The sequence below is a fragment of the Gymnoscopelus microlampas genome (assembly GCF_963454915.1).
Source record: "Gymnoscopelus microlampas genome assembly, chromosome: 14".
NCBI lineage: Eukaryota > Metazoa > Chordata > Actinopteri > Myctophiformes > Myctophidae > Gymnoscopelus > Gymnoscopelus microlampas.
Genome location: NC_139951.1, coordinates 25,730,914 through 25,758,224, shown reverse-complemented (window position 1 = coordinate 25,758,224; position 27,311 = coordinate 25,730,914). Strand labels below are relative to the sequence as shown.

The 27,311-nt window shown below is 42.0% G+C and overlaps 1 protein-coding gene across 2 annotated transcripts; it reads left to right on the top strand.

The window, feature by feature from the left end:
• The first annotated feature begins 201 nt into the window (after window positions 1-201).
• Window positions 202-27,308, top strand: wdr90 (WD repeat domain 90). 2 transcript variants are annotated; one of them, XM_084078444.1, is made up of 43 exons: window positions 202-444; window positions 1,487-1,578; window positions 1,729-1,905; window positions 2,641-2,779; window positions 3,945-4,115; window positions 5,012-5,138; window positions 5,764-5,822; window positions 6,294-6,406; window positions 6,794-7,027; window positions 7,294-7,365; window positions 7,496-7,564; window positions 7,888-7,998; window positions 8,393-8,538; window positions 8,779-8,836; window positions 9,422-9,540; window positions 9,672-9,833; window positions 11,189-11,319; window positions 11,998-12,114; window positions 13,364-13,599; window positions 14,341-14,477; window positions 14,951-15,081; window positions 15,519-15,649; window positions 16,328-16,489; window positions 16,796-16,924; window positions 17,411-17,547; window positions 17,729-17,769; window positions 18,294-18,428; window positions 18,864-19,037; window positions 19,367-19,449; window positions 19,617-19,719; window positions 19,811-19,932; window positions 20,239-20,395; window positions 20,807-20,997; window positions 21,375-21,543; window positions 22,209-22,332; window positions 22,665-22,836; window positions 23,045-23,167; window positions 23,777-23,954; window positions 24,767-24,897; window positions 25,386-25,529; window positions 25,842-25,961; window positions 26,110-26,194; window positions 26,396-27,308. In XM_084078444.1, exons 1-43 carry the CDS (start codon window positions 432-434, stop codon window positions 26,551-26,553), a joined length of 5,583 nt encoding a protein of 1,860 aa, XP_083934570.1. In that variant the 5' UTR covers window positions 202-431; the 3' UTR covers window positions 26,554-27,308. The 2 variants fall into 2 exon arrangements, with proteins under 2 accessions (XP_083934570.1, XP_083934571.1); XM_084078445.1 differs by having other exon boundaries at window positions 6,794-7,030; window positions 7,306-7,365.
• The last annotated feature ends 3 nt before the right edge of the window (window positions 27,309-27,311 follow it).

Below are 27,311 nucleotides of genomic sequence, written 5' to 3'. Positions count from 1 at the left end.
GGACACAAATGCCTGGGAAAATCTATTTGTGACATTATGTGTGGTGTGATAGAAATATCTGGCAGTAAATAATACTCTATAATTATAAACTACATTACCCATGAGTCACCGGCGTCTCACGTAACACGACGCTCTTTCGTTGGGATACGCGGAGACTGGAGCGGGAGTTGTAGGTTTCAAGAAAGCAACTCAGCTCTCTCTGCTATGATGTCAAAGAAGTAGCAAAGCTTTTGTTTATTTGGTATCTAAGGGTGGGTATCAAGAAGACTGGAAACTGGCACCGCCATGACAATCACCCGAAACACAGTGTTTACGAGTTGAAACTACTGAGTGAGACAAGGCTTATTATTTTGCCATGGTGGTCGCGTTTTAAAGAGGTATCAAAGCATTAACGTTATCAACAAGTGGATTATCTGAGACATTCTCCTGCCATGGCTTCGAGAGGTAACGCAACGTTATGCAAGTACAAGTAGCAAATATAATAAAGCTTGATATGTTTTGCTACAGCTTCTGTAGTATTGCTACTAGCAGCGTTGTTAGCTCGAGTCCCAGAGCCCCAGAGCACTGATATCTCATAGTCCAGCCGATTTAGTATGATTACACTACAGTCCAGTCCACACACGAGAACAGAACACTCCATGCATTTAAAAAAAGGAGGGATACATCAGCGGTATTGTAATCTGACTCGCCGATTAAAATACTGCGACTTACTGGGGTCAACTCTTGTCTCAACTCTTTCGAAAGGGTGACAGGATAGGTGGGCACTAGGGACAAATGGGCACCTGTACGAGTGGGCAGTAGGGACATGTGGGCACTGGACGAGTGGGCACTCGAGTATAGCGTGTAGTGTTACTGTTTGTTCAATAACGTCATTGTAACTTATGTAATTGTAATTTATTTATGTGTTGCAGTCGAGAAAATACATTTTCAGGTGCGTTGCCAATTCCAGCCAATCAGGAGAGAGTAGAGTACCCATTTATCAGCTTAAAATTTGTATAGTTTTCCAGATTAAATTTTGTCTGCTCATTTCTTTGTGTGTTGTGTGTGTCATTACTTCCAATTTCACTTGTTAATCTGGTATGGTGTATCCTGTTGTATGAGTTCTCTCGATTGGATAAAATTGGTATCCCGACCTGAAAATGCATTTTCTGTTTACTAAAGAGCTGGAGAGATGAGGAGACTCCTGTTACTGAACAAACATAATGATTACGATCAGAATATAGAGCTATTTAATACTTATTTTATGTCTCCACTTTTACATGAGATTCACACGGACAACATTCTACAGTATGTAGGTGACAGGATGACATTCACAGCAGCACGTACACTTCCTTCAATGGACACATAAGAGACAGATACAGATATGACACAGATAATTTACCAGATGGTTGTTGCAATTACCGACTTGTATATGGTCATGTACAGTATATGTATTATTTTGTCAATAAAAGCATCAGTCAATCAATCAATCCTGTATCTTTTTCAGTTTGGCAACATCCATACGTCAATATCTTCAAACACATGAGAATTGAAGAATGGAAGAAGTCGAAAAAAGAAGGGAGTGTGACAGTATACATGGTACATACTGTACATAACATTACTTCATTGTAACAACAGCATACATGATACCTAACATTACTTCATTGTAACTGTAGCATTATGAAACAATATTAGCAATATTTGTGTGTCAGACTTTAATTCAGTGTCTTAACCCTTATGTCCCACCAGGACAAGACGTTGAAGTGTTCCGTGTTCCATATCAGGGGATCTGTTCCAGCCAACAACTACATCCTTGTACCAAAGAGCAGCACTCAAACCCTGGGACTCACTGGGCACTATTTCTACCTCCTGTTTAAACCCACTCCTGACAAATACTTTATGGTCCACCTGGACGTTGCTGCAGAGGTAGTGACTCTGTCTGACCCGGTTTGAATACATAACCCTGTCCCTGACACACACAAAAAAGAGCACTTTATTCTTTAAACGTTAGTTGGGTTTGCTTACTTACTTGGAGCAGCAGTGGCTCAGGAAATTGGCAGGTTTGATCCAAGCTCCTCCTGGCATTGCGTTGAAGTGTCCTTGAGCAAGACATTAGTCCCGGAGCGCTGCTTATTAGTTGCCCTGTGCACCTAATACTTAGGATGGGTTTAAATAGAGACAAATTCTGGTAACGGGTATGTGCAAATATAGCCTGACAATTAATTTGTGCTGCTGCCTCAGTCATTCAGCCAGTCTCTGATAAATTGAGGTGTGTCTTTGAATACATTTCAGCCATGAATGTCCTTAAGGTTGCCTGTACCATTCAAAGTTCAATGGATTTTAATGAATCTCTAGATTAGCTGAAGGGGAAGTGTAATGCTTCGGAGACTCACTGTCGAATACACAGTCATTTGCCTTCATTAATAGAAATAACATCACAGGTGTCATTTGATTTGAAAGGCAGCTAAATATGCATTTTGATACGGCATATTGGCACGCGCTGTGTCAGGGGGCAAATATCTTGCAGTGTTCTTTGGCAGTACCAGTAGTGTCATTTGAGGACACGGTTGTGTTAATTTTGTGTACAGTTCCCACAATTGTTAACAATCACATTAACCAAATGTTAACCTTTCTCTCAATGCTGTGTTGTATTTATTGTAGGAGGGCCAGGCGGTTCGCATCTCCTTTTCAAACATGTTTAAGGAGTTTAAGTCCACTGCTACCTCGCTGCATTTTCCTTTCCTGTGTGGAGCTGCAAAGGACTCTGTCTATGAAAGCACGGCCAAATCAGCCAGACGTGGTAATATATTCAATATTTAAGATTATTTAATTGTTACATCTTCCGTACATAGTAAATAAAACAATGACAAATAATAATAAATAATACCTGCAGCAGACCGTAGTAATAAGAGAATAAAAACAGTATGTACATTGATCATACATTGGTCACAGTAAGCTTAAGGTGCTTGAAGGCGCTGTGTGCTACTGTGTTCTTACTTCTACATGTTAACCATATTTTTATGTATTCACTGCACAGTATGATTGTATAAATATCTATTGTATTTAGATACCTATGTGTATTTACATTTACATTGAGTGCATACTGTATGTATTGATATTCAAAGCATGTGCCAGTGTGCGTGGTGTCTTTGTGTTTAAAACACATAGGGCCCTATTTTAACAGCGGTGCTTTGTGCCATGGTGCATGGTCTTAAGCTGGGCCTTGGTGGTGTGTCCATGTTATTTTAACATCTATCTACAGGAGGACGCATTATGTGGGCACAATGTGCTAGCACCTGGTGCAACACGCCCTGGGTGTGTTTTTGGCATTACATTATTTACACAGATTGTCGGCCATCATCACTTAAGAACAATCTGTGCCCGGCGTGAGACACATTCCTATTTAGGTGTCGGAGACACACAGCACTCTTTTCTAGCAACTAAACCAATGTCCTCATGCATGAAATGAAAGCAAGCTTAAAATCTATGCAGCATTAATAATGTAATATGATGTCAGGAAATGTGGAAAACAAAAGCTCTCTCTGTGCTCACAGAAACATCACTAGGAAACTAGAGGTGTCCAAAAACGTAGAGGCAGTGTTGCTGGAATAAGTCTTAACTTGAAGCGCAAAGTCTGGGGGGAGAATAGCACTGCGCTCATTTTAAGACCAACACACCATCAGTGCTAGATAATTTGGTATCTAGACAATGCAGGCTCAAGGAGTGAATTTAACCACTGCGTCAGCAGGGGACAATCCATACTTGTGTCTTGCGCTGGGTGCTAAGCAGCTTTGTGTCGACCTGCGCTGGGCGGAAGATAGGACCCTATAGTCTCTGAACACAGACAAAACACTGCTGGGTAACAAAACGTGTAGATGTGATGTAGATATACTGTAGATATGATAGATATAGATATAAATTCAGTATATTCTAGTTCTGCTACAGCTACTGTTTGTTTGGATCAGATCTGGTTGGTCCAGCCCCCTCCATGGTGCGGTGGACCTGTCTCATGTTGGACCTGCAGTACATCCTGTCTGTCTACCTCAACCGTCACCACAGTCATCTCAAGAGTGTCAAGCTTTGTGCCAACATGGCAGTGAAAAACATGTTCACCAGTGACCTGTTGCTGGACCCAGGTGAGACTTGCTCTGATAAAGAGTGAACTTGCATTCACATAAAAGAAAATGTTTGTGTCTAAAACTAAATCTGATGTTATATAAATTGTTGTTTTGCTTCACTTTTTTGTACTGAAGACAGTTACTGTATAGCAACGTAATTCCTTCATTACACTGTGTAATTTAGCGTCTGACTGTTTCTTTCCAACATTGAGTGGAACTAGCAGAAAACAACTGTTGAGTCACACACCATCCCCCATGGTGTCTCCAGTCATACTACCCAGAGGTCCTCTCATGCTAGCCCGTCTAATTAATTAATTTCATTGCAAACAAAAGTTGTGGGGTTTGAATCCTCCAGGGTGCAACTTGGCCTAGTGTCCAGCGAACACAATTGGCTATGTATGCTGCACTAGTGACTCCTAGAGGTTGGTTAGGGTGCCTGAACAGGTAGTGGAAGTGAGAGGAATGGCGTTTTCCTCCACATGCATTACGCCCTCCCTGTAAAACTCCTCACTGTCAGGTGAAAAGAAGCGTCAGGCTGGCAACGTCTTATGTATCGGCACATGTTTGTAAACCTCCCCAAGACCTTCAGACTCTGCAGAGACATGGACTACACATGGGGGTATTGACATAACGACTAGATTGGGAGAAAAATGGAAAAAGGATAATGGAAAAGTTTTCCTTTTTTCATTGTCATCCTTACTGCATCATCATTTTTATCCAAAGGAATGTATGACTTTTAAACACTTCTGGGGTAATTGTAACGTCTACTCTGGCTTTTGTGTGCAATCCAGAAAGTTTTTAAGCTGCTTGATTAGAAAAAAACTCTGATAATTACTTTCTGTGTGTACTGAATGCTATTTTCCATTTTCACTTCTCAAAAGCTCTTTTCATCGTCTCTCTTTGTGTGCCATCAGGAGTGTCTTTCAGTGAGGCCAAGCTGATGGGCCTGGCATCGTCTCAGGGCACTGGTCCCATGCCCAGGGACATGTCGTTCCCCGTGCCCAAGGGAAGCAGCTGGCACGACCTCTACGACTACATTAGGTGGGCAACTGGAGCTGCAAACAGAATACAGATCAAAGCAAATTGGTATAGTATAGGGTCATCTGTCCATTTTACATCATTTTAGATATTTCTATTTAGCTGGTATATTGAACTTTGTTTTCTGACAGGGTCACATATCTTTTATATTCACGACACCTGTGTCTGTTTGTCTGCCTGCCTGCTCAAAGGGCGCTGGCCTACTCAGGCGATCTAGGAATTTTGTATTGTGCATAAGATGTTTAACCACTTAAGCATAAACATTGTACTGTATACAGTACTTTATTGACCAGTGTCCTGCAGGGGTAGCAGGGTATACTATACTCTGCTATTTTTGTAGAATGTTTGCCTATTTTGTTCAACTATTATGAAATGCTCATAATTGGGATTGTATGTGGTAAATTCTGACTTCATGGACAAAACGAAATATGATTGCTAGTGTTACTGCTCTATGGTACCTCTCCCTCCATCGTGGTGAAACATCACAAAAAACACTGGGTGCTGTATGGCAGGGCACCCTGCCTGTGTGTATCTGTCAAGGAAGGATGCCTGAAAAGACAAATTTCAGTAGTCCTGTGTAAATGATCAATAAGTATTCATCATCATCGGCTTCTTCATTCTTCAACAGGTTTCCGTCAGAAGGAGCAAAGCTTCCCTTCGACTCCATTCAGAAAGGCGATCCCTCTAGTAAGCTGTTAACATATAACTCAAGTATCCTAATATAATATACTATAATATACTTAGTTCAGTTGTTATCCTGACGTTTTTGCCACTTTCAAATCAAAGCTTGGCAGCAAACTACTTTCTATGTTTGAGGTACTGTAACACTGTACATAATACTTTTTGTTAATAAATTAACTCTAACCATGCATAGTCTGTGTGCTTTAATCATGCTGACTAGTATACAATGTCAGTACTCCCTAATATTGAAAACACTACAAAAGTACTACTGTACATAATAGCACTATAATTACACATACAGTACACAATTTATCGCAGGAAATATATTTTTTGTTGTTCATCGAGTTTTGTGTCGCCATCATTATTATTGCGGTATTGTATTCTGTTGCACATTTAATAAAGAAATGAGAAATGTAAATGTGCATACAAATACATTCTATTATCTTTAAATGTGCACACAAATAAATTGTATTCCAGTATCTGATCCAGCCAGACAGAGTCCAACAAGAGAATTGTCTCGCAGTGTCGATATCAGCAAACCAGTGCAGGACCGAGTGTCCCTCATACAGCAGATAACCACACCTAGACCAGTAAGTCTCAGCAGGTAGAATAGGTGCTCTAGTGGTCCTACAGTAGGTACCCACTGTACTGTGCAGTATGTATGTATGTATCATCTTTATTTTGACAATTAGGTAATTTCTATGATAGCATGATTGTATCTCTGTTATATATACGATATTTTGAATAATCAGGAACAGTTGCGTTGCAGATACAGTTTATGAAAGTTGCCCGCCCTACCCTTTGGAAACACTGCATACAAGACAGTTGCAGGACGATTGCAAGAATAAGAAAATTGTACTGTACAATGGCTATAGCCACTGTATAATAGAAGCCTTGATTATATGTGAGAATAGAACATGCTTCAGTCTGTTTATTCCACATTTACTTGGCATACTATTCTCCTCTTCTATTTGCAGCGACCAAGGAGTCGAACCCCCCTCGTATCAAATGTACCCGAACTGGGAGTTGTTTCCACTGGCCTGAGTGCAACAGACTCCCAGGAGGACCGGTTCTGCCACAGAGATGACAAAAGCCCGGAGGGGTCACAAGGCTCTGAGTCCCTTAGGTTGACACCTGGGCCACCTCACGGTGCCGGTGGAGTGCATGTGTATGTGCACAGTGAGGATGACAACAATCACAGCGGGGAGGAGGTGGTGACATTTATTCAGACAGTAGTAGTTGCACTTCCTGTAAATGGAGTTTAGACATGAATACATACTACAGAATAACAGTTACATACTCTAATTTAAGTCTGAGAGTGTAAAAATGTACTGTGCATGTCCCACAAGCACAGTGCTGTTAGCACACCACGTACAGTGTCATGCATTAGTGCTTGTTTTGTTCTCACATGTTGACATGACCTGTACAATGTTCCCTTTCTGGCAATGCTATTAAATGTATTGTGTTATTTTCTCAGATTACAGTACAGTACAGTACTACAGTTTCCCACCCTGTCCATCTATCTTCAAACAAGGAAACCAAACAGCAGGTAAGACAAAATGGTGTGTGACAGTGGGGAGGTCAAATGCCTGTAATAGTTGTTAAAGCAGTGACTATATTTGTTTTGGATCTCCCAACACAATGTTTTATACATTGAACATATCACTTTGTGTCATTAGAAGCTGCATCCAGACCCCATTCTCAAGCTCAACCGAATCATTGGCTTTGGAGGAGCCACCACCAAATGTGTAAGTTTTTGCAATTAACAAGTTGGTGGGCCGCACACACTGTAGTATATTGTAACCTCAGAATCGGCCTCTGGAACCTCTTTACAAATGATCACAAGTAGTAGATTTGGATAACATTGCAACGCTTGAAAATACATACATTATGTATACAAAATACATAAGCGCTTCACAGAAAACAAAGGACAAGAAAATAAAAGTTGAGAAAAAACCCTCATTGAAACATGGTGAATGACAAATATACTGGGTGTGTCTTTGAGCTAAATGCGTTGCATACAATACAGTATTGACAAGGAGCCTAACGATTATCATTGTCTTTTCTTCAGGTCCTGTGGAGTGCGTCAGGGGATGCAGTGGTGTATCCCTGTCATGCTATCATCGTGTCAATGATGATTCCCTCTGGTCGACAGCGGTTCTTCATTGGCCACACTGATAAGGTATTCAAGCAGATACAAGAAGGGTGGGCACCTTGATGTAGAATTAGCTATTTTGTCCAAAATGTTAAAAAATGAAATATTTGAAATATGGTCAGTAGTAAATAATGTAAAGTATACATGATTTGATGCACGGTACATCATTATCAAACTTACATTTTCCCTTCAACTGCATACAGATTTTGTAGCAATTTGTAGAAATTGTAGAAATATTAGACCTTAATTGTCAAATGTTCATCTATTTATCTATTCCCCAAGTACCTTGCATTGTGTCATGCATGAAATGATAGGAGTCATCATGTTACAAAGTGCATGGATATAACTTGGGGATGTATTTTTTTGCCTCAAAATGCAGAATGTAAAAATATAATGTGACCATGTGTGTTTATCGCTACAGGTGTCTGCATTAGCATTCAACGGTAACACCACAGTACTAGCCTCAGCACAGTCTGGCAACCATAGCGTGGTCAGAGTGTGGAACTATCACAAAGGAATGTGCATGGCTATGTTCAGGACACATGCTCATTCATTGTCTTCACTAAGGTGAACAAAATGAAAACTTACACATTTAAATGGTTTCTCTATGTCCACATGAAGTGCAAAAGCAAAGAAATACATATTGGGAATTCAAAACAGAATCAACACATACACACTTGCCTTTTTATACAGAAAATATCCAAACTTTCCATGACTTGCACATGTACAAATTGGCATCTTACACACACACACGCACACGCATCATTCAATTACTCATTGTCTTTTGTGCATCTCTGCCTCCTAAAGCTTCTCATACAGTGGCGGGTTGCTCTGTGGTGTGGGCAAAGACAAGCACAGCAAAACGGTAAGCAGTGTTCTATAATACGATACATAACGGTGAAGAAAACAACCCAGAGATGTTCGATTTGAAATCTGTAGATCAAAGCACGGTACATGTTTTGAAAAGCCATTTATTTGCGCAACATATAGAACAATGACCAGAATATAATGAATACAACAAAAGAAGCAGAAAACATAGAAATGTAATAAAACAAATACTAGGAAGTGACTAAAGATGATTTAGGGAAGAACACATTCCCATAAATAAGTAAATAGATGAAAAACTGTGCAGATATTATGTATAACCTTTTTCTGAATTTCTGAACCTATTCCTGAATCGTGCAGTGCCTTTAGTCCCTGCCTCAGTAGCGAGTATCTCTGCATGTTGTAACGCCTATAACGTATATCTTAAAGTGCCTTTAGTCTCAGTAGAGAGTATATCTGAATCTTACAGTGCCTTTAGTCTCAGAAGAGAGTATCTTTGAATCTTACTGTGCCTTTAGTCCCTGCTTTAGTAGAGAGTATCTCTGCATGTTGTAACGCCTTTAGTCCCTGCCTCAGTAGAGAGTGTCTCTCTTTCTTGGTTTGCTGATGCAATCTTATTGTACAGATGGTGGTGGTGTGGAACACGCTACATGTCAGTAAAGGGGGAGAGGTGACGGTCCTTGCCAAAGCACACACGGATGTGGACATCCAGACCATGAAGATCACCTCCTTTGACGATACAAGGTAATCCTTGCACGTTTATTTTGTAAGGTAAATGGTGTATTTGAAATATTACAATTTAGTATATTATATAAGGCCTTGTATACATTAATGGAAAGTGTGCGTTTGTTAATTTGTCTGGTGTCTGCATTCAGGATGGTGTCGTGCGGTCGTGACAATGTGCGTCTGTGGCGCTTGCGGAACAGGGCCTTACGCTCTTGTCCAGTCAACCTCGGAGAGTACCATTCTCTGGAGTTCACCGATTTTGCCTTCGAGGAGGGACACCCTGCTGACCGTGAACCAGACGATCGAACTCTGTAAGTCAGCAGAACCCTCGCCACATGCTGCTCAATTCTGTTAAAGCAGTGGTTCTCAAACTGGAGTCTGGGGACTCCCAGGGGTCTTTGAGGAGGTTTCAGTGGGTGACCAGAAAATAAGTAATTTTAGCATCAGAAACCACTGTAATCCTATATACAACAGCTCTGACAATATCACAACGTGTCGCAATGTAGATCTGCTATTTTCAAAACTTGAAAAAGTGTGAAAAAAAAACATTTTAACAACACCAATCTTACATGGGGGTCTCTGGCACAAAATATTTTCAGATGGGGTGTCCGCAGCTAATTAATTTGGGTGCTGTGCTCACATTGTCTACCTGTCCACAAGATCACCTGTTGTCCCTGATCCCCAACGTGGAGCAGGCAGTTGAATCTGACTTATGAACTGTGTTGCATGTGATCCTAACTCTCTTTCCTGTTTTGCTTCAGTGTGCTCTTTAGTGAAGCAGAAAAAATGTTGACATGAGAAATACAAATGTTTTTGATAAAAAGTCCCCCCCCCCTCTCCTGTTAGCTCATTCATTACAGCAGAACATTTGATTCCGTTTCCCACTGAGCTTGTAACATTTTTTCAAAGGAGTGCATTCAGCGTACTCGTTATATAACGTAAATACTCCACACCAGGATTGGAACTATAGAACTTGAGGAAACACGGTTCACTGCCAACTTAAAGATAATCGCTGGTGACAAACCTAGGCCTATAAGTAATTAACACTTCCATTTTTCACTTTGCAATATATCATATTCAAACATAATTATTTACAAAAATTGAAAATACAAGAGAACATTTGCCGAACATTCAACATTCATTGTTCAATTATACAAGAAGGCCCCTTAAAGCAGTCATAGGCTTAAACGAAAATATGTTTTATACTATAGCCAGACATTAAAAATAAGTAAATCAGTCTGATGCTTTAGTTAAGTTCATTGGGATAGAGATAGTCTAGCCTAAGAGAATGAAACCTAATTAATTGTTATGAAGAGAAGCGTACTTGATCAACTGAATACAATGGAACATTATGACACATTGTGGTTATATGGTTATATCCTGCAGTTGAACAACTTTAGAAAGGCAGTTTATATCAAATATTGATAACTGCTCATATTATGATGTTCAGTATATGGTGATAGTATAGTGATTTGATGTGTAAGGACCCTATGGCCTAATATAAAGAACTAGTTTATTTAAGTACCCTCTTAGTTAATTGATCATCTTAGTTTTTGTTGGCATATTTTCATTTCTTGTCAAAGAAATTATTTAGAATTTGTAAATTCTAAACACTAAACATGTTGCCATAGAGACTAACATGTCAATGCTGCTTGTTCCTCCATAGATTTGTCAGCAGTCGGAGTGGCCACATTCTGGAGATTGACTACAGCAGAGTGATTATAAAGAATGTCCGGAGGCTACTGCCAGCACAACAGCGCCACGCGCAGCGCAGGGAGAAACAGACCTTCAGCTCAGGTAAGCGGGGAGCGGAGGAAACATTTACAGTAGCAGCAGGGGTTGTCAGTTAGGCGTTTGGGAAATGGGTGTGGGGTGTTTGTGTGTGTGTGTGTGTGTGGGGGGGGGGGGGGGGGGGGGGGGGGGTGCTCAACACTAGAATGTCCCAGCGAGAATTTAGAATTTAACTTTTTTAATTTACCCGGGAATGAGGTCTGTATCGTGTGCAGTTTAAAGTGTCGCGGAAGACAGAGAGAGAAAGAGAGAGAGAGAGAGAAGCTGTTTGTTTAATTACTTACATCTCATGTCCAGTAGCTCTGCTTTGTCAGACTATTATGTGATTTGTATCCACCAAAAATATCTGTCTAACATACCCGAAAAAGGGTGCAGCAAGGGTCCAACATATCCTATTGACTTACAACGTTTTTGCGGTAATAATCATGGAGTGAAGGTAACACAACAACGAAGGTAACACAACAACGGTAAACTCAGCAACAAAGCTGTCGTTTCCCGAGGACACACCTTGAGTGTGTGTGTGTGTGCGTGTGCGTGAGAGAGAGAGAAGAGAGAAATAGATTCGAAAAAAAACGACAAACATCAAAGGCCATGTGGCCTTGACCCTAAAATGACGAAATTCTAGGCCTGATAGTAACTGTATGTCTTTTTGTGGGTGTATTTTTGTGTATGTGTGTGTCCCAGATCCAGGCATCGCTGTCAACAGTATCAGCATGTCACCAGAGTTCTGTGCCACTGGCAGCGAGGACGGCTTCCTGCGGCTCTGGCCCCTTGACTTCTCCAACGTCTTCCTGGAAGCTGGTAGGAACAGCAGGAAGCTCAACATTTACCAGCCGCTGAAAACCAATGTTCTCTCTACAAGACACAAATACAACTCAGTGGTGTTATTTTCATTCCTTTGTGTTGTTTTTCTCTGTTAATTCAAGGTTATTTTTACATAATATTTTTTTCTTCACATAATTATGCACAGGTACTGACTGTATTCATTATGTCTAATGAACAATAATACATTAATGGACTCAGGCTGTGCAAAGTCAGGACATAAACATGTCACAACATGAATCAATCAATTTCAATCACCCAATGTCCCATAACCAGTATCAGTCCATACGTAAGTACATCTTTCAGGGTATCACTCCATCTAAGACACTTTTCCCACACCTTTTTTCATAGCATATTGTGCGCACATCTTAATGTTTGCCATGGCTTTTTAGCCGCATGCATGCTTGCAGCGGCTCTGTAAACAGCACTAGCCCTAGTCGACACCCGAGTGATAAAGTGTCGACACCTGAGTCAAAAGTGTCGACACCTAAGTCTCATTGGCTGTCCTGGCTGTCCATCACACTTCCCCCCGTTTAAGCTCCCCTTTTAAGCCAATGGGGAGACGAAAATGTAATGGACACGTTAGTCAACGAATTAGACGAGACGAAAATGTTAGGGCGGGACGAATGGAGAAGAGATCCAATCAGAATTACTCTTTTTGAGGGACTAGTTGGGAAGGGATCCAATCAGAACGATCCTCATTGTTAAGTTAGGTTGAACCACCCGGAAGCACACCATATTAGGGGCCAGCATGGACGAACAGAAATCACAACAAGGCAACGCACGGAGTTACACAGCAGAGAGAGAGAGAAAGGGAGCCTAAATGCTAGCGTGCTTCATTAGACCTAGTTTGGCTATTAAGTTATTATTTGCCCATGTTCACACTGACTTCAATCTTAGCTATTGTTGGGAAGACCCGTGTGGTGTCACAAAATGCTGCCACCACTTATATAAAAAACATTAGAGCGTTAATTTGCGACGCTAAATGTTGCCAGGTTTGGCGAGAGAAACAAGCAATCCAAAAAACAAGTAATCAGGTCTATGAAAAGATTGGGGCCAAAAAAGCCTGCCCCATGCGGCTATATTATGACTTAGGTCATTCTTGTTTTGTTAGTTGTATGCCTTTTGTTTTACTTTTCTTCATTGTCCAGCATTTTGGATGAATTAATAGCTTTGAAATGTGCTTTATAAATAAACTGAGTTGAGACACACATCCTTATTCCCCCAGAACACGAAGGCCCGGTGAGCCTGGTGTCTGTTTCTCCAGACGGCCTCCAGATCCTGGCAACCACCTCCACTGGTAATCTGGGCTACCTAGATGTCTCCAGCCGTGGCTACAACACGCTGATGAGGTCACACACGGATGCTGTGCTCGGCTTCAGCGTGGACGGAATCCGGCGGCACCTCACCACCGCCTCCAGCGACGGCACCGTTCGCATCTGGCACATGGACACCCTCCAACAGGTCAACTAACCACACATCATGCATGAACAAAATATGTGAAAATATGCGTAAAATGTGCCTGGCCTAAGTGCTAAATCTAAATTGAAGATTAACTTACGATAAAATGACACTTTTGTTAACCACTTGAACCCCCAGCATCCCTATTCTGGGAGGAACGTTCGCCCAAAATTGCCGATCTACAAGATCTGCTATTTATGGCGAATTGATTTGTGTAGAGTGAAATAAGAGCGTACCAAAGGCGCTCTTTACAGATCCGTTTTATCAAGTATAGAGGGTTTAAGTGGTACTGAATTTGCAGCTCCACAAAAGCTAATTCATCCTAGTGTGTGAAAGAGGACAATTTCACGATAAATTAAAATATCTGCGATACCATTATTGTCAGCGTTTTTTTATCACGATAAACGATAATAGCGATCGTCCCATCCCTATATGTGTAGGTACTGTTTAGTTCCTGCACTGTACTGACTGACCCACAGTTCTGTAAAAAAAACACAGACTTTACCCTGCCAACCAGTTCCAATAAATGTAATTTGTTATATCTCTGTGCAGTTTCATTGGCCTGTGTACCATTCATGCAGGTGCTAAATATCAATGTGTTATTTATGAGGCCTGATAGTTGAGAGTTTTAGTACAATTCTACTGTGTGGTACTCTGCTGTAACTGCAAGGTGCTGTACACGTCCTGTCCCATATATGCAGTACACATAAATGTGAATTCTCCTTTGTTGTTCCCTGTGCACAGCTGTACGACTTTGTTTCAGAGGACAGCCCCTGCTCCGTGGCTTTCCATGCCAGCCTGCAAGTGTTCTCCTGTGGCTTCAGCTCTGGCATCGTCAGGGTCTTCGACATCTCCGAAGCCAAGTTACTGGCTGAACACAAGTAAGATTAAACAGACCTGGAGGATGTAAAGCAGCGATATTTTACACACAAGTTATTAATTTAATCTTAGGAATACTTGTCAGCATCATCATCTCTTTCATAGTGTAATGTAATAGAACAGAAAAATGTGCCCATGAAAGTCTCACACTTTTTTCAGTAAGGCAGTTTTTGTCAGCAGACACATAGCCCAAGACAAGTAGTAAATCTAAACCTAAATTGAATAGCAAGTTGATGTGGTTATTGTGCTACGGCACAAACCATGTGCCATTAATATTGTGACATGACTTTCCACACCCACCTGCAGCATTGAAAAAAACAAAAGGTGCAGCCAACATCTGTTGCAGGGCTCGCCTGCCCACCCTACTGCCCTTCACTAACCTCTCCGCTGTACTTAACAAAAACACAGGAGCTGTACAGGAAACTGCCTTGGTGACTTTTTGTGAAAATGTGTGAAAAATGTGTGTGTGTTGCAGTCAGCACAGAGGTGAGGTAGTGGGCTTGGCATTCTCTCCAGATGGGGAGTTCATGTACAGCGCTGATTCCCTGGGCTCTCTGGCTTTATACAACGCCTTAGCCGAGGACCACCATGTCATCAGAGTACTAGGTACACACATGCATGCATGCACACACACACACACACACACACTCACACATACTGCACCTGCCTCTGGGTACAAATTGGACTGTAAGTTGCATCAAACTAATAACGACATAAATTCCTTGACCCAAATCCTGGTCTAAAGAAGTAACACACACACGCGCACACGCACGCACACACACATATACACACCAGTTCCTGCCTCCCTACACTGCCTCTAAAGAAAGCAAATTGCTAATACAAAGTAGCACATACCATGCATGAAGACCACAAAGAAATGACTTCCTTATAGGTTCGTTTGAGCAATTTATTCACCTCACTGTCCTTTTTGCTGTTGAGCCAAAAGTATTTCATGGTTATTATTTAATGTCAAGTATTTCCCAAAGTATTGGTAGGCTACCGTGTTTTTGTATAAATGTTTGATGCTCCCTGGTGTTTGTCAGGTAACATGGTGGTGCGAGGCACTGAGCGGGCTCCAGATGCCCTCGCCATCAGCAGTGACAGCCGCTGTCTGGCATTTGTGGGCCCCTCAGAGTATACTGTCACCATCGCTGACGCACGTTCCCTGGATGAGGTACTGTACCTGTCTGATAGCAGCTCATTCCAGGTCGACTGATCTGTGCAGGAAAACTGTGTCTTTGTCGCAGCAAAGAAATGCAAATGCAATAATGAAAGATTTAACCGCCGCACCGCGTTGTGAGCTTGTAGATCGCCTTGTAGATTTGCCTATCATGACATTCACAAATTTAGGATGCCAGGGTTGAAGTGCTTAAAAAGGGAATCTGTGTTAGATTTCATATACAAGGAAATTCAGTGTACTTTACAAGAAGACAACAGAATACCCACAAAATACCATAATAATAATACTACTGTTCTTTTTTTTTTTTAAGATATATTTTTTGGGCTTTTTGCCTTTTTTTTATTGATAGATGACAGTAGACTGACAGGAAATGGGGAGAGAGATGGGGGGGTGACACGCAGCAAAGGTCGTCGGGATCGGGAGTCGAACCTGCGACACGCTGTCAGGCTGGCATTGCAGCCTAGGGTGCCTGGACCGCGACGCTGCGGCCCAGGCCGGTACTACTGTTCTTTTACGGGTGTGTTTCATTCAGCCGTTTCTGTGTGCCAACATGAAGTTTAACTGTACTGGAGCTGTCCACGTTGGCACACAGTAATACCGAAATGAAACGCATCCACAGTTAATGTTATTACCTTCGGCCTATTGTCATTGACCTGTGCTGTCCTTGTCTAGCTGCTCCGGGTGGATGTGAGTATCTTGGACCTGGAGAGCACACACCTGGACTCGGCCCTGAAAGTCTGCTTCTCACCAGCTTCTGCCGGACAACTGTTGATCACCACCTCTGCCAACAAAATCCTCTGGCTCAGCGCAAAGACGGGCCGCCTGCTTCGAGAGGTAGCGTCCCTTTTCTGGGCATAGTAGGCAGAACATTCTGCGAAAATAACCGATCCACAAGCTCAAAATGCGTTGTAATGAAATGCATTGTGAGCTTGTAGATCGGCTATTTTCTGCGATGGGATTTGGTGTAGAGGGGGAAAGGAGGGGGCCTGATGGACCCCGGTCAACAACGTGTGTTTGAGTGGTTAACACATCTCACCCATCTTTTCTCTCAATAAGTTAATCTGTGGTCTCTTTAGATAAAGCCAAGGTGACAAATGAAGCAAATCCAAGCACTGAATGGGATATGTGTGATCTTAACAGGTGTCCAGGGCGCACAAGCAGCTGTGTTCGTCTCTGGCAGTGAGCGAGGACGGTCGGTTCCTACTGACAGCCGGACACCATGCTATTAAGGTGTGGGACTACAACATGCAGCTGGACATCAACTCACAGGTAATGAACAGTTTTGATGCATGTCAGTTTTTCCTCCATAAATGAATGCCCTATTTTACATTCTTGTCGTATGATAGTGGTAGATCTGTGATTTCCACTATTTTTGACAACTTTCAAATGGTTTTGAACTATTTCGTCCAAAAAGTCCAAAATAGGTACGACAGCTTGAAAGTTTTATAGCTTGTGACTAGATAATAACTAGATTGGATCCATTGGAACTCAGGTTATTTTTTGCATTTCCTGAAAAGTAACGGTTTTGGACACACTAGTTTTATGTGCTTTGTGACAATGTTTCAAGTAAAGAAACATTAAGAAAGTAAGTTAGCTTGTTATGCTAAGCGTGACTCCTTTATAAATTACCAGATAGTGGCACAGTCACACTCCTTCAGTTAAAGTGGTATCTCAATCTACAATGTTCAGTCTGCATGTTCTTGTGTATTACTCACATCAGTAGACCTTGTTAAATGGACACACTGTCTGTATCAGACATTCATAGGCCACAGTCAGCCAGTTCGCCAGGTGAGCTTCACCCCTGACCTGTTGGACGTGGTCTCTGTGGGCGACGCCATCTTCCTGTGGGACTTCCTGGCGCACCGTGTAGACCCTTTGACTTCTGACCATCGGTAATAATGCCCTCTACTTCTTTGTTTGACCGATGCAATCAATTCTTGTTTTTTTGTCTGATGTTTTATTTTGAGGTGAGATGTTTTTAGCCTATTATTTGTCGCTGAAATGTGACTTTTTAACTGTGATTTATTCGCTTAATTGCACACATTATAATGTGTTCTGTATGTCTTTACACAGCTCGCCACCCAAAGTAAGCACCATCTCACCTCCAAAATCAGGTAAATGCACATGTTTTTCATGCGTTTATCCAACATGACAAGAGTTTTACATACTGTACAATCCGAACATATGTACATACAGTACAAACACTGTGATCATGGATCATTTGGGTCATTGGCTCACACACACACTGCTCCTTACGGGTCAATTTGTACACTCTCTGGGTTAAATTAGTCTTGCATAGCCATACAATCTGAGATCTCCACCTACCGATACGTCGTCTGGTGACCTCTAAATTCAACGTAGGTGCAAAAACTGTGTGGAAACAATTCAGAGATTAAAAATTAATAAAACAAACAACAACTGCTTTGCACAGCAATGCAAGACTTTTACGGTGGTCTTTCGTATTGGAACAGTACTAGGATTTAATTTCAAAGCAGTGGGCGTAGATTTGTCAGCGGAGGTGTTCTCCACTGTTCTAGCCCGTACATTGAATTTAGATTTCACCAGACGTATCAGTAGATCTCTGATTGGCTATAGGATACTGGAGTTAAATTAACACAAAGGATTTTACTGTCTGTAGCACTGGAACCGCAACCAGAGCCTGTAGTGAATGGAATGTTGCTGTCCAATGGGATGCCTCGACAGGCAGCGCCACTGCCCTCCTCATCCCCACCAAGGCTTGACAGCAGCGCAATAGACCGCAATGAGCAGGAAGGTGGGAGATATCTGATTCTCTGTTTTAACCACTTAAACCCCTATACTTAGTAAAACGGACCTGAGTTGCAAATGTACTTGGTATGCTTTTCCCCCCACTCTGAGTCTGCACCAAATCTCTTTGCCAAAAATAGCTGATCTACAGTCAGCAATACAGAGCGATATACGTTGTGAACTTGTTGATCAGCTATTTTTGGCAAACGTTCCCCCCAGAATATGGATGCTGCTGGGGTGCAAGTGGTACATATTTCATGCTGTCTTAGTGGAAATCTGATTCGACTGAACAAAACCAAACACTATGGAAGGTTGGATTCAGACCTTACTTGATGATCTTTCTTGAGTGCTGTATCTTTTTCAGATTTTGTAATGATATATCTTGCTAGTGCTACTACAACATAATAAAGAACATTCCTCTCTACTCTATCCCCTCATGCAGCTTTGGGGTCAGTGTCTTTTTGCAATGACCCGGAGCAGCCCGCTACCATTCAAGTCACAGCCACTATTCCAGGTCCTTCCTCCGTCCCCAAACCTGCCGTCTCCTTCCTCAAAGTCACAGAGCTGGCCGACTCCTCTCCTCTGAACTCCAGTCATAATAATGAAGGAGATGCTGGTACCTAAGCCCATGCTTGTTGTTAAGCCAGATCTATAATTAGTTGCATCATATGCGGGTGTCGCACGCCGAAAATAGACGATTTACTAGCTCACAACAGTCGTGATGCATTGTGAGCTTGTAGATCTGCTATTTTTGGTTTGTGACACCCGCATGCTATTATGTATAAATCAAGCCATACATATGGATTATTATCCATATGTATGGATTATTATTATCCCTGTTTCTTCATGGTTAAAGATAAGGCTCCTCCATCTGTAGATGTATTTTTTGCATTGTTAGTTTTCTTGGACCTTTTCTTAATCATCTCATGTTCATACCTTGTTTAGCTGACTTGAAAGTGAAGACACCGGTACAACCAGACTGTTACAGGCACTTTACTCCACGTTTCAAAACCTCCACTCTTGATCAGGTACAGAGCAGCTTTCTAGTGGTGGGATAAAGATTCAATTTATACCCTGTTTGTCTGAATCACTGTCTCTCTCGACCTGCATACGTATATGTTTTTCTCAATCTTTATTATAGGTACATTCATACATTTGTTTTTACTTTTGTGATTTCCGATACTATCTGATCCAGACTGCAGTAGCACCCCAGCCAGAAGAGGAGGGATTGACTCTGAAAGCTGTGATTGGCTACAACGGCAATGGGCGTGGCAACATGGTGTGGAGCCCTGACACAGGTAATGGCCCTCCTTCAATCACTTTAAGAGAGGTTTTTAAAAGAGGTTGTGTTAATTTGGGGCCTTATCTAGTGATTAATTCCCATCGCAGGCTTGTTTGCATACTCCTGTGGCTGTGTGGTGGTGGTGGAGAACCTTCATACGGGCAGTCAGAGACACTTTCTGGGTCACACGGAAGAGATCTCTACTCTGGCTGTCACCAATGACGCACAGGTAATCCTCCTCTATGGACCTGGAGATAGCCATCACCACGGGATAAGATGCATGCCTAAGTAGCATTCTCATGTCAACTATAACCCTACTTATTCATATTGTTGTTTTATGAATTTTAGTTTTATGAATGAAATTAGTCTCATTATCCAAACCTCTACTTCCATTGAGATTCATGAGATGGTGTGCAACTGCAAGAACTCCCAGAGGGATCAGCTTGGCATGATCATGAACTCAAATGAATGGTGGCCACTGTCTTGTCTGTCTCTCACTCTTGCTCTCTCTCTCTCTCTCTCCTCTCTCTTTCAGACGGTGGCCTCAGCGGCTGGAGGCAGCAGTGGCTCCAGGAGCCTCATTTGCATATGGAGCGTCCAGAACGGAGCCTGTCGAAATACCATTTCCTACCACAGGGGATTGGTGCAGAGCTTGACTTTCTCCAGGGATGACCTCTTTTTCCTCTCTGTCGGTCAGCACCCTGTTGTTGGAATAACTTTGATGATCTAGGGATGTACATTTCACCAGAACAGAATTAACAGGTTCTATAAGCTTGATATAATTAGGTATAGCCTTACATAATCACTCAAATGGTACAGACTCCACCACTCCAACTTATACCACTTTGTCCTAAATTTAACTTCAGAGAGGTTTGTAGGTTAGGAACATGTGTGTTAAGAACAAACTCCCCTTTTTGGGGACTCCCAGTCTCCCAATTGTTGCTCAGGGCCAGCAATCGAAATTTTGCCCAAAACGAATCCATGGCCAAATAAATGTTCCATGATTTAATAGTAGGCAAATTATGAGTCACCTGAGAGCTACATTAGAGCGATTATGTACAGTAAAAACTGACCATTGAAGCCAACCTCTTGACTTCCTGCAGGAGACTTTTCTGACCCTGAGGTAGCACTCTGGAGCAGCAGAACCTTCCAACTCCTTGCAACCGTTAATGTGTCGGGACCGGTCCATGACGTGGCCTTCAGCCCCACAGCAGCCAGCCAGCTGGCCTGTGTGGGCAGCCAAGGAGTATTCTTCTGCCTCATTGACACCAATGGAATGGATGTAGACCTCAAGGTACAAGAACTCATATGAAACGGTGTATGAAAAAAGAAAATGCCATTTGAGAACTCACATTGAGCTGCAGTGTGTGGAGTTCTTCTACAGAGAAACATGCATTCTAAAGAATACTAATATTTGCGTAAGAAAATCCATCTGTAATGGCGAAATCTCTGTTGCAGGGAGTTTTAGATGCCATCCTCAAACATACTACTGAGTCTGTAGAATTAAACCATTGCAACACTAGTTTGCTCTTTTGGGTTAGCAATAGCATTCATTTTGCATGCACAAATGTTTCAGTAAGGATACAGTGGAGATAGCAAAGCTGCCGTTTGATGGAATTGTATACCCACTCACACAACATAGAAAATAGTAGTACTTCCTCATTGTTACAGGTCCAGCGAGTGAGTGTACCACATGAGGTGGGCGATGTTGAACTGACGGCCATGTGTTACAACACCAACTCTATCCTGTTCACCGCCACCAACCGAGGACACATGTGTGCCTGGGACTGCACCACACAGCACTGCTTCATGACATGGGAGGCGGACCAAGGAGAAATAGGTGCAGTTAGATTCATACTCCTGGCACTTCAGGACCTACCTCAGTTAAAAGGACAGATTTCTACACAGTTTGGAAACAGAGTCATGTTCCGTTGAGGTGGTCGTTGTGTCATAGTCGGTATTAATCACCCCAATCTCTTTTCTTAATAAGCTAATTGTTTATAATGACTCATCTTTCAACAATATGGTTGTCAACCTCCTCATGCCATCATTTGTAAAGGAGCCTCACTGGGGTGTGACAGATAGTACAAACGATATGATATAATATAAATATATCTAATTTATATACACATGAATAAAATACACATGGTGGCCTACAAACACACAGACTACATTAATTGCATGTCCTGTGTTGCAATATGGCATCAATATGACACTGATACACTTACACACCCTCCCCGGCATCCTCAGTCTTCTCAACCCGTGTCACTTTGCACAGTGAAACAGAACTTTCCTTTTAACATAATCTTACCTAATATATGGTACCATTAATTTTGTGAAATTCTCAAATGCAGCTCACTCACTCTTCTCCCAGTCAAGGAATAAATCCTGTTCCAGCTCAGCTTCGTCCAGAAGCGCTTTCCTTTGATAAATTACATGGGACAATGACATTGATGCTGGGTTTTTGTGAAGTGAGAATGATTTGAAAGTGCTTTCTTTGTACAGGAGTGCTGCTCTGCAGAGGGAACCGCCTGTTGACGGGCAGCAATACCCGCCGACTGCGACTGTGGGGGTTAGCCGCCGTACAGGGGATGAGGCCTGGGGGAGAAGTGGCCAATATTGGGGACAGGTGTGTCAGCTAGCGTTAACTGAACATCACTGAAACTCCTCAAAGGTTTAACTGCAGTACCATCTATGATTTTAAGTTTTGCACAATATGAATAAATATTATGAATATTTTAAATGTATATAGTTTCTTATTGAGATTCTACAGAATAGTACTCCCAGAGAACCCCTGCTATAGCTGATTTACATTCTATTACTTTATCTTACAGAATTATACTGTCAAATTATTGTTTATTGCTTGTAGAGACATGTTTTGGCACAGTGGAGTATGTCATATAGGAAGTGGGTACTCAAGAGAGAAACGGTTCACATTGGTCTTCTGTGTCTGTCCGTCAGTGAACCCCGGGTGCTTTTGGAGCAGGAGATGATGCTGGACGGGGCGGTGGTGAGTGCATCCTTTGACCACATGATGGACATGGGCATAGTCGGCACCACAGCTGGTACACTGTGGTATATCAACTGGACAGACAGCAGCAGCATCCGTCTCATCAGTGGACACAAGACTAAGGTACTGCTTAACCTCAAATCCAAACCAAAGAAGTATTCTCTATCCATGTGTGGTGAGGGACAAAGTCAAAAGCAGCCTCACCTCGTTTCCTCACTTTGTAGAATTATCATATAGCATGGGAGGCATGTTTGGCTACAGATTCCCATAGCAAATTAACACTTTGCTTTCACCTTTTGTTAAGTGTGGGATGTTCTCTTGTCCTGCCCAGGTGAATGATGTCGTTTTTAGCCCGGATGAGAGTCACTTTGCCACCTGTGGAGAGGATGGCAGTGTGAGGGTGTGGTCCGCTCCCACCAACGAGCTGGTGGTGCAGTTCCAGGTGCTCAACCAGGTGAAGGAACATTTTCCAATGCACAGGATGTGATACGGCTCTCCTTTGTGCCATTAGTAAAAACCTTGTTTAGATATTTGAGGAAAAAGGGGTTGGTGCTTGAGGGTTTATCAGCGTTAGCAAGTGGTGCATACGTATGTCCCAGCCAGGTAATCTAAATTTCATCATTCTCTATTTTTTCAACTTATACCGGATCTGTCAGTTTGTTAATGAAGTACATAATTCATTGTCCTTTAGGATAAGATTTTGTGATTTCTAGTAGGCCTGCTGTACATTTGTAATTCATTCTATATATCAGTCCATTTGAAATAAAGAGACTAACTGAAAGACTAGGTTCCATGTGAAGTATCTTTTCGAAGTAACACCTTGATAATAACAGATTATCTCTCTAGCTTGACACCACGCTCTTTGGTGATGCATGTGCAGTTGCACACCATCTCATGAATCTCAATGGAAGTAGAGGTGTCCTGTTTACGCTTCACAAGCTGGCAGCAAGTAGGAAGAGGCCCCAAAGGAGTATATAATGATAAATCTGTCTGCAATAATCTACAGTGTTAATCAGAATCAGTCAGTTCAATAATTCAATTCTACACCCTCTTGGTTGTACAGGGCTGTGGCTGCTTGTGCTGGAGCCCTGTGCTGAACTCATCCAAGAACAGAGGTTCTTGTGTTGCGGCAGGTTACAGTGACGGAACGCTGAGGCTCTTCCGTCTCTCCACCTCAGAAATGGAGCTGAAGTTCCACCCCCACACCACGGCCATTACCGCCATCCAGTATTCTGCTAACGGTGAGAGAGGCCATGACAGTCCTCCTGGAGATTGTTCTTTGTTGTTACATCTTGTGTACAGGTACATAAGACTAAAACTTTATTTTCGGCTTCCTGCAGACGATATAGCCCATACCTTTTCAGCCAATAGTTATCTGGTTGCCTTTATTGTGCTGTATTTTCAACTGTTATGACTCATGACCGAAATAAAATAAACAAACTCAGTGAGGTAATGATGGTAAAAATAGTAAAGAAACCAAAGAAAGAGAGAGAGAGAATAACAAGAGCAGCAAGAGTCAGTCGTTTTATTTTCCGGTCCTCCTCTAACCCAATTTTAATATAGGATGGAGATATCTGTATCTGTCAGTCCCTTTTATGCCCATATATGGAGATCCCTGATGTCTTCTGTATATGACTATATATTGGAAGGCCCATATATGGGCATATTGGTTGGATCGGCTGTTCTGGACAACTGCATATCCGAACAACTCAACGGCTGGCACCACACTCCCTCGAGTCCTTGAATTTGAAGTCGGTCGGCCCCATATATGCACATAGCGGTCGGATCTGTGGCTCTGGACAACTGGATCTCTGTCTTAGAGGAATTGAGCCACTATGTCAGAATTTGAATGTAGTTCAGTTTGGTTGTATTTGCATTAGTGTACAAAAACAGCTCACCTCACCTCAGAACACACAAAGGACAAAATAGAAACCACAAGCTTACGGTAACCATCACGCCAGGAGGCGCTCTCCCATGAGTGAGATATCTCGCTCATAATATCAAAGAACGGGTGTTACACTAGTAACCTATAGTTTTCCTTTGCCCCCTGCAGGTCAGGTGATCCTTTCAGCAGGGCAGGATGGTGTGATAGCAGTCAATAGTCCACTGAAGTGTGAGACCATCCATTACATCAGGGACCACAGAGGAGCTCCCGTCACCACCATCCAATGTGTGAACAAACAGGTCAGCACACTTAAACAGTCATGTTGCAATAGAGCTCACGTTGGCATTGGAAACAGTGAGAGGAATGGAGATTGGATGTCGAATGCACCACTACCCCACTAAGTGTTTTCCACAAAATGGACTGCCATAACTCCAGTCCCTCAACAGTTTTCTGTCCATTGCAAACAAACAAATCCTGATTGAAATTGTCCTTCTTTTCTGCTACTCTCCTTAGCTTCTCCTCAAAAAGGAAATCGAAAAAGCCCATGGAAATGTTGTGTGTTGCATCAAGGGCAGCAAATGTACAGTACATTGAAGTGGTTTCTCAAAGAATTGGAGATTTCTTAAAGAATTAGAGAAACATGATTAAAGAGTCCCCCCCAAAAAACTATATTGGAGAGATTTCTTAAGAGTTCAATCTCTCAAAGATTGAGAGAGATTAATCAGTTACAGAGATTTCCAAAACACTCCCACTGTTGTCCCATATCTTAAGGTGTTGTTCTCCCCAGTACAAGGAGTTTGGTGTGAAAGGAAACGAGATGTGGTTGGCTGCCAGTTCAGACAGACGTGTCAGCGTGTGGGCTGCTGATTGGCTCAAGGACCAGTGCGAAATTCTAGATTGGCTTACCTTTCCAGCTCCCGCCTATTTTGAGGTAATATCTTGATTTATTTATTTTATTACCATTTTATTATCTTAACATAAAAAAGTGGTCTCAAAGGAAAGCAGATTTGGTCCTCAGTGTTGATATTGTGTTGATATTTCTGCACAAGGACTGTGACACAACCAAACATCACAATACCCCATTTACAAACAAACCTCTTAATTTTTACTTGGTGATTGCTAAGGAAGATTCGACAATCATAATTTATATACTTTCTTCCTTTCAACCTGACTTATTGTTTTATTTCGAGTGTTTGACAGTGAGTGTCTTAATTATACTGCATGTTTTGGTTGTCACAATTAGGAAGGTGGCTGCCTGCCACCCAGCCTGGCAGCCTTCTGTCCATCAGACCATGGCTTGGTGCTGTACACTGGTTACGGAGTCGAGAAAGAGCTGTCCTTCTACAGTCTGGCTAGAAAACAGGTACTGTTGTAGATTCCACACTTCCACATTTAACCCATTCAATCCGGGGACGCATCTCTGTCATTTTTAGATTTCTTTGTGCTATTCAAAAATAGCAGCTCTACAAGCTCATGTGTCACCTTATGCAGTATGTTTTACCCTACTACAGGTAATAAAAAAGATTGCTTTGGCCCACTGGGTGACATGTTTTGGCCTCTCCTCCAGTGAGTGTCTCATAGCTGTGGGATCAAAAGGTACATTTCAGCTTTGGTTGCTTAATTGAAATGCCATGAAATCATGTCACTTTGATTTGTAAGTATTGTAGAATATGTGCTTGCTAGTAATTATGTAAATAAGTAAACTTGCTAGTTAATGTCCCTGTGCAGTAACATGAAAATTTAAAAACAAAACAAAAAACTAACCAATGTAACTCCATGTACCTAATTTCTTGTCAGAGCGAGTGTTGAAGCTGATCAAGTCCACCAGTGGCAAGTTCCAGGATTTCCTCCATCACAGTGACTCCTTACAGACGTGTCATTTCTCTCCCTCTGGGAAGCTGCTCTTCACTGTAGCCTACAATGAGATCCTGCTGTGGGAGGTTAGGAGTCTTTAGACCAGGGGTCTTCAACGTTTTCAGGCCAAGGACCCCCTAGCTGAGAGAGAGATAAAGCAGGGACCCCCTACTCTATATTGTATAAAATTGTGTTTCAGATTAAAGTTTTTTTTTTACTTGGTCTGCTATTTTTTTCCCTATACACCTATAGCCTTTTTGCCAAAAATAGCCAATCTACAGGCTCTCAACGCCTCGCAGCGCGAGGCGTTGAGAGCTTGTAGATCTGCTATTTTCGGCTAATGTTCCCCTCAGAAAAGGAATTCTAGGGTTCAAGTGGTTAATGTAAAAAAAAACTAAATCCTATCACACAAAGATTTGGCGGACCCCCTATAGTAGCTCTGAGGACCCCCTAGGGGTCCCGGACCCCCTGTTGAAGACTCCTGCTTTAGACCACCTTGGCATGGAATCTGGACTGGAAAGCAAATAAGCAATCCATTATTGGTTTGTATTTTGAGAAGTTTTGGATTCAGGCCTCCAGACAGAGTTGAAAATGGCTGAAGATGTTCTCTCTTTGTACTTGAAACTCAGGACAAAATGTTTACTTTTCTTTTGATAGAAGTGTAATCATTATTTTATATTGTGCATTTGATTGGTTCTTAGAGAGGGAATTGTATCAATAGACTTATTAGGGACCTCTTTTAGGGGAACGTATTGTATGTATGACAACATTCCCTGTAACATCTTTTTTTTGTTTTCACCCGGTCATCATATTCTAAATTATGTGATTTTAAATAATTTCATCCTCCTGACATTAATGT

Coding starts and splice junctions, on each gene's coding strand:
- wdr90 (XM_084078444.1), top strand. Junction 9,541..9,671: donor ACCTCCTTTGACGATACAAG/GTAATCCTTGCA, acceptor GTCTGCATTCAG/GATGGTGTCGTGCGGTCGTG. Junction 17,770..18,293: donor CATCTCACCTCCAAAATCAG/GTAAATGCACAT, acceptor TACTGTCTGTAG/CACTGGAACCGCAACCAGAG.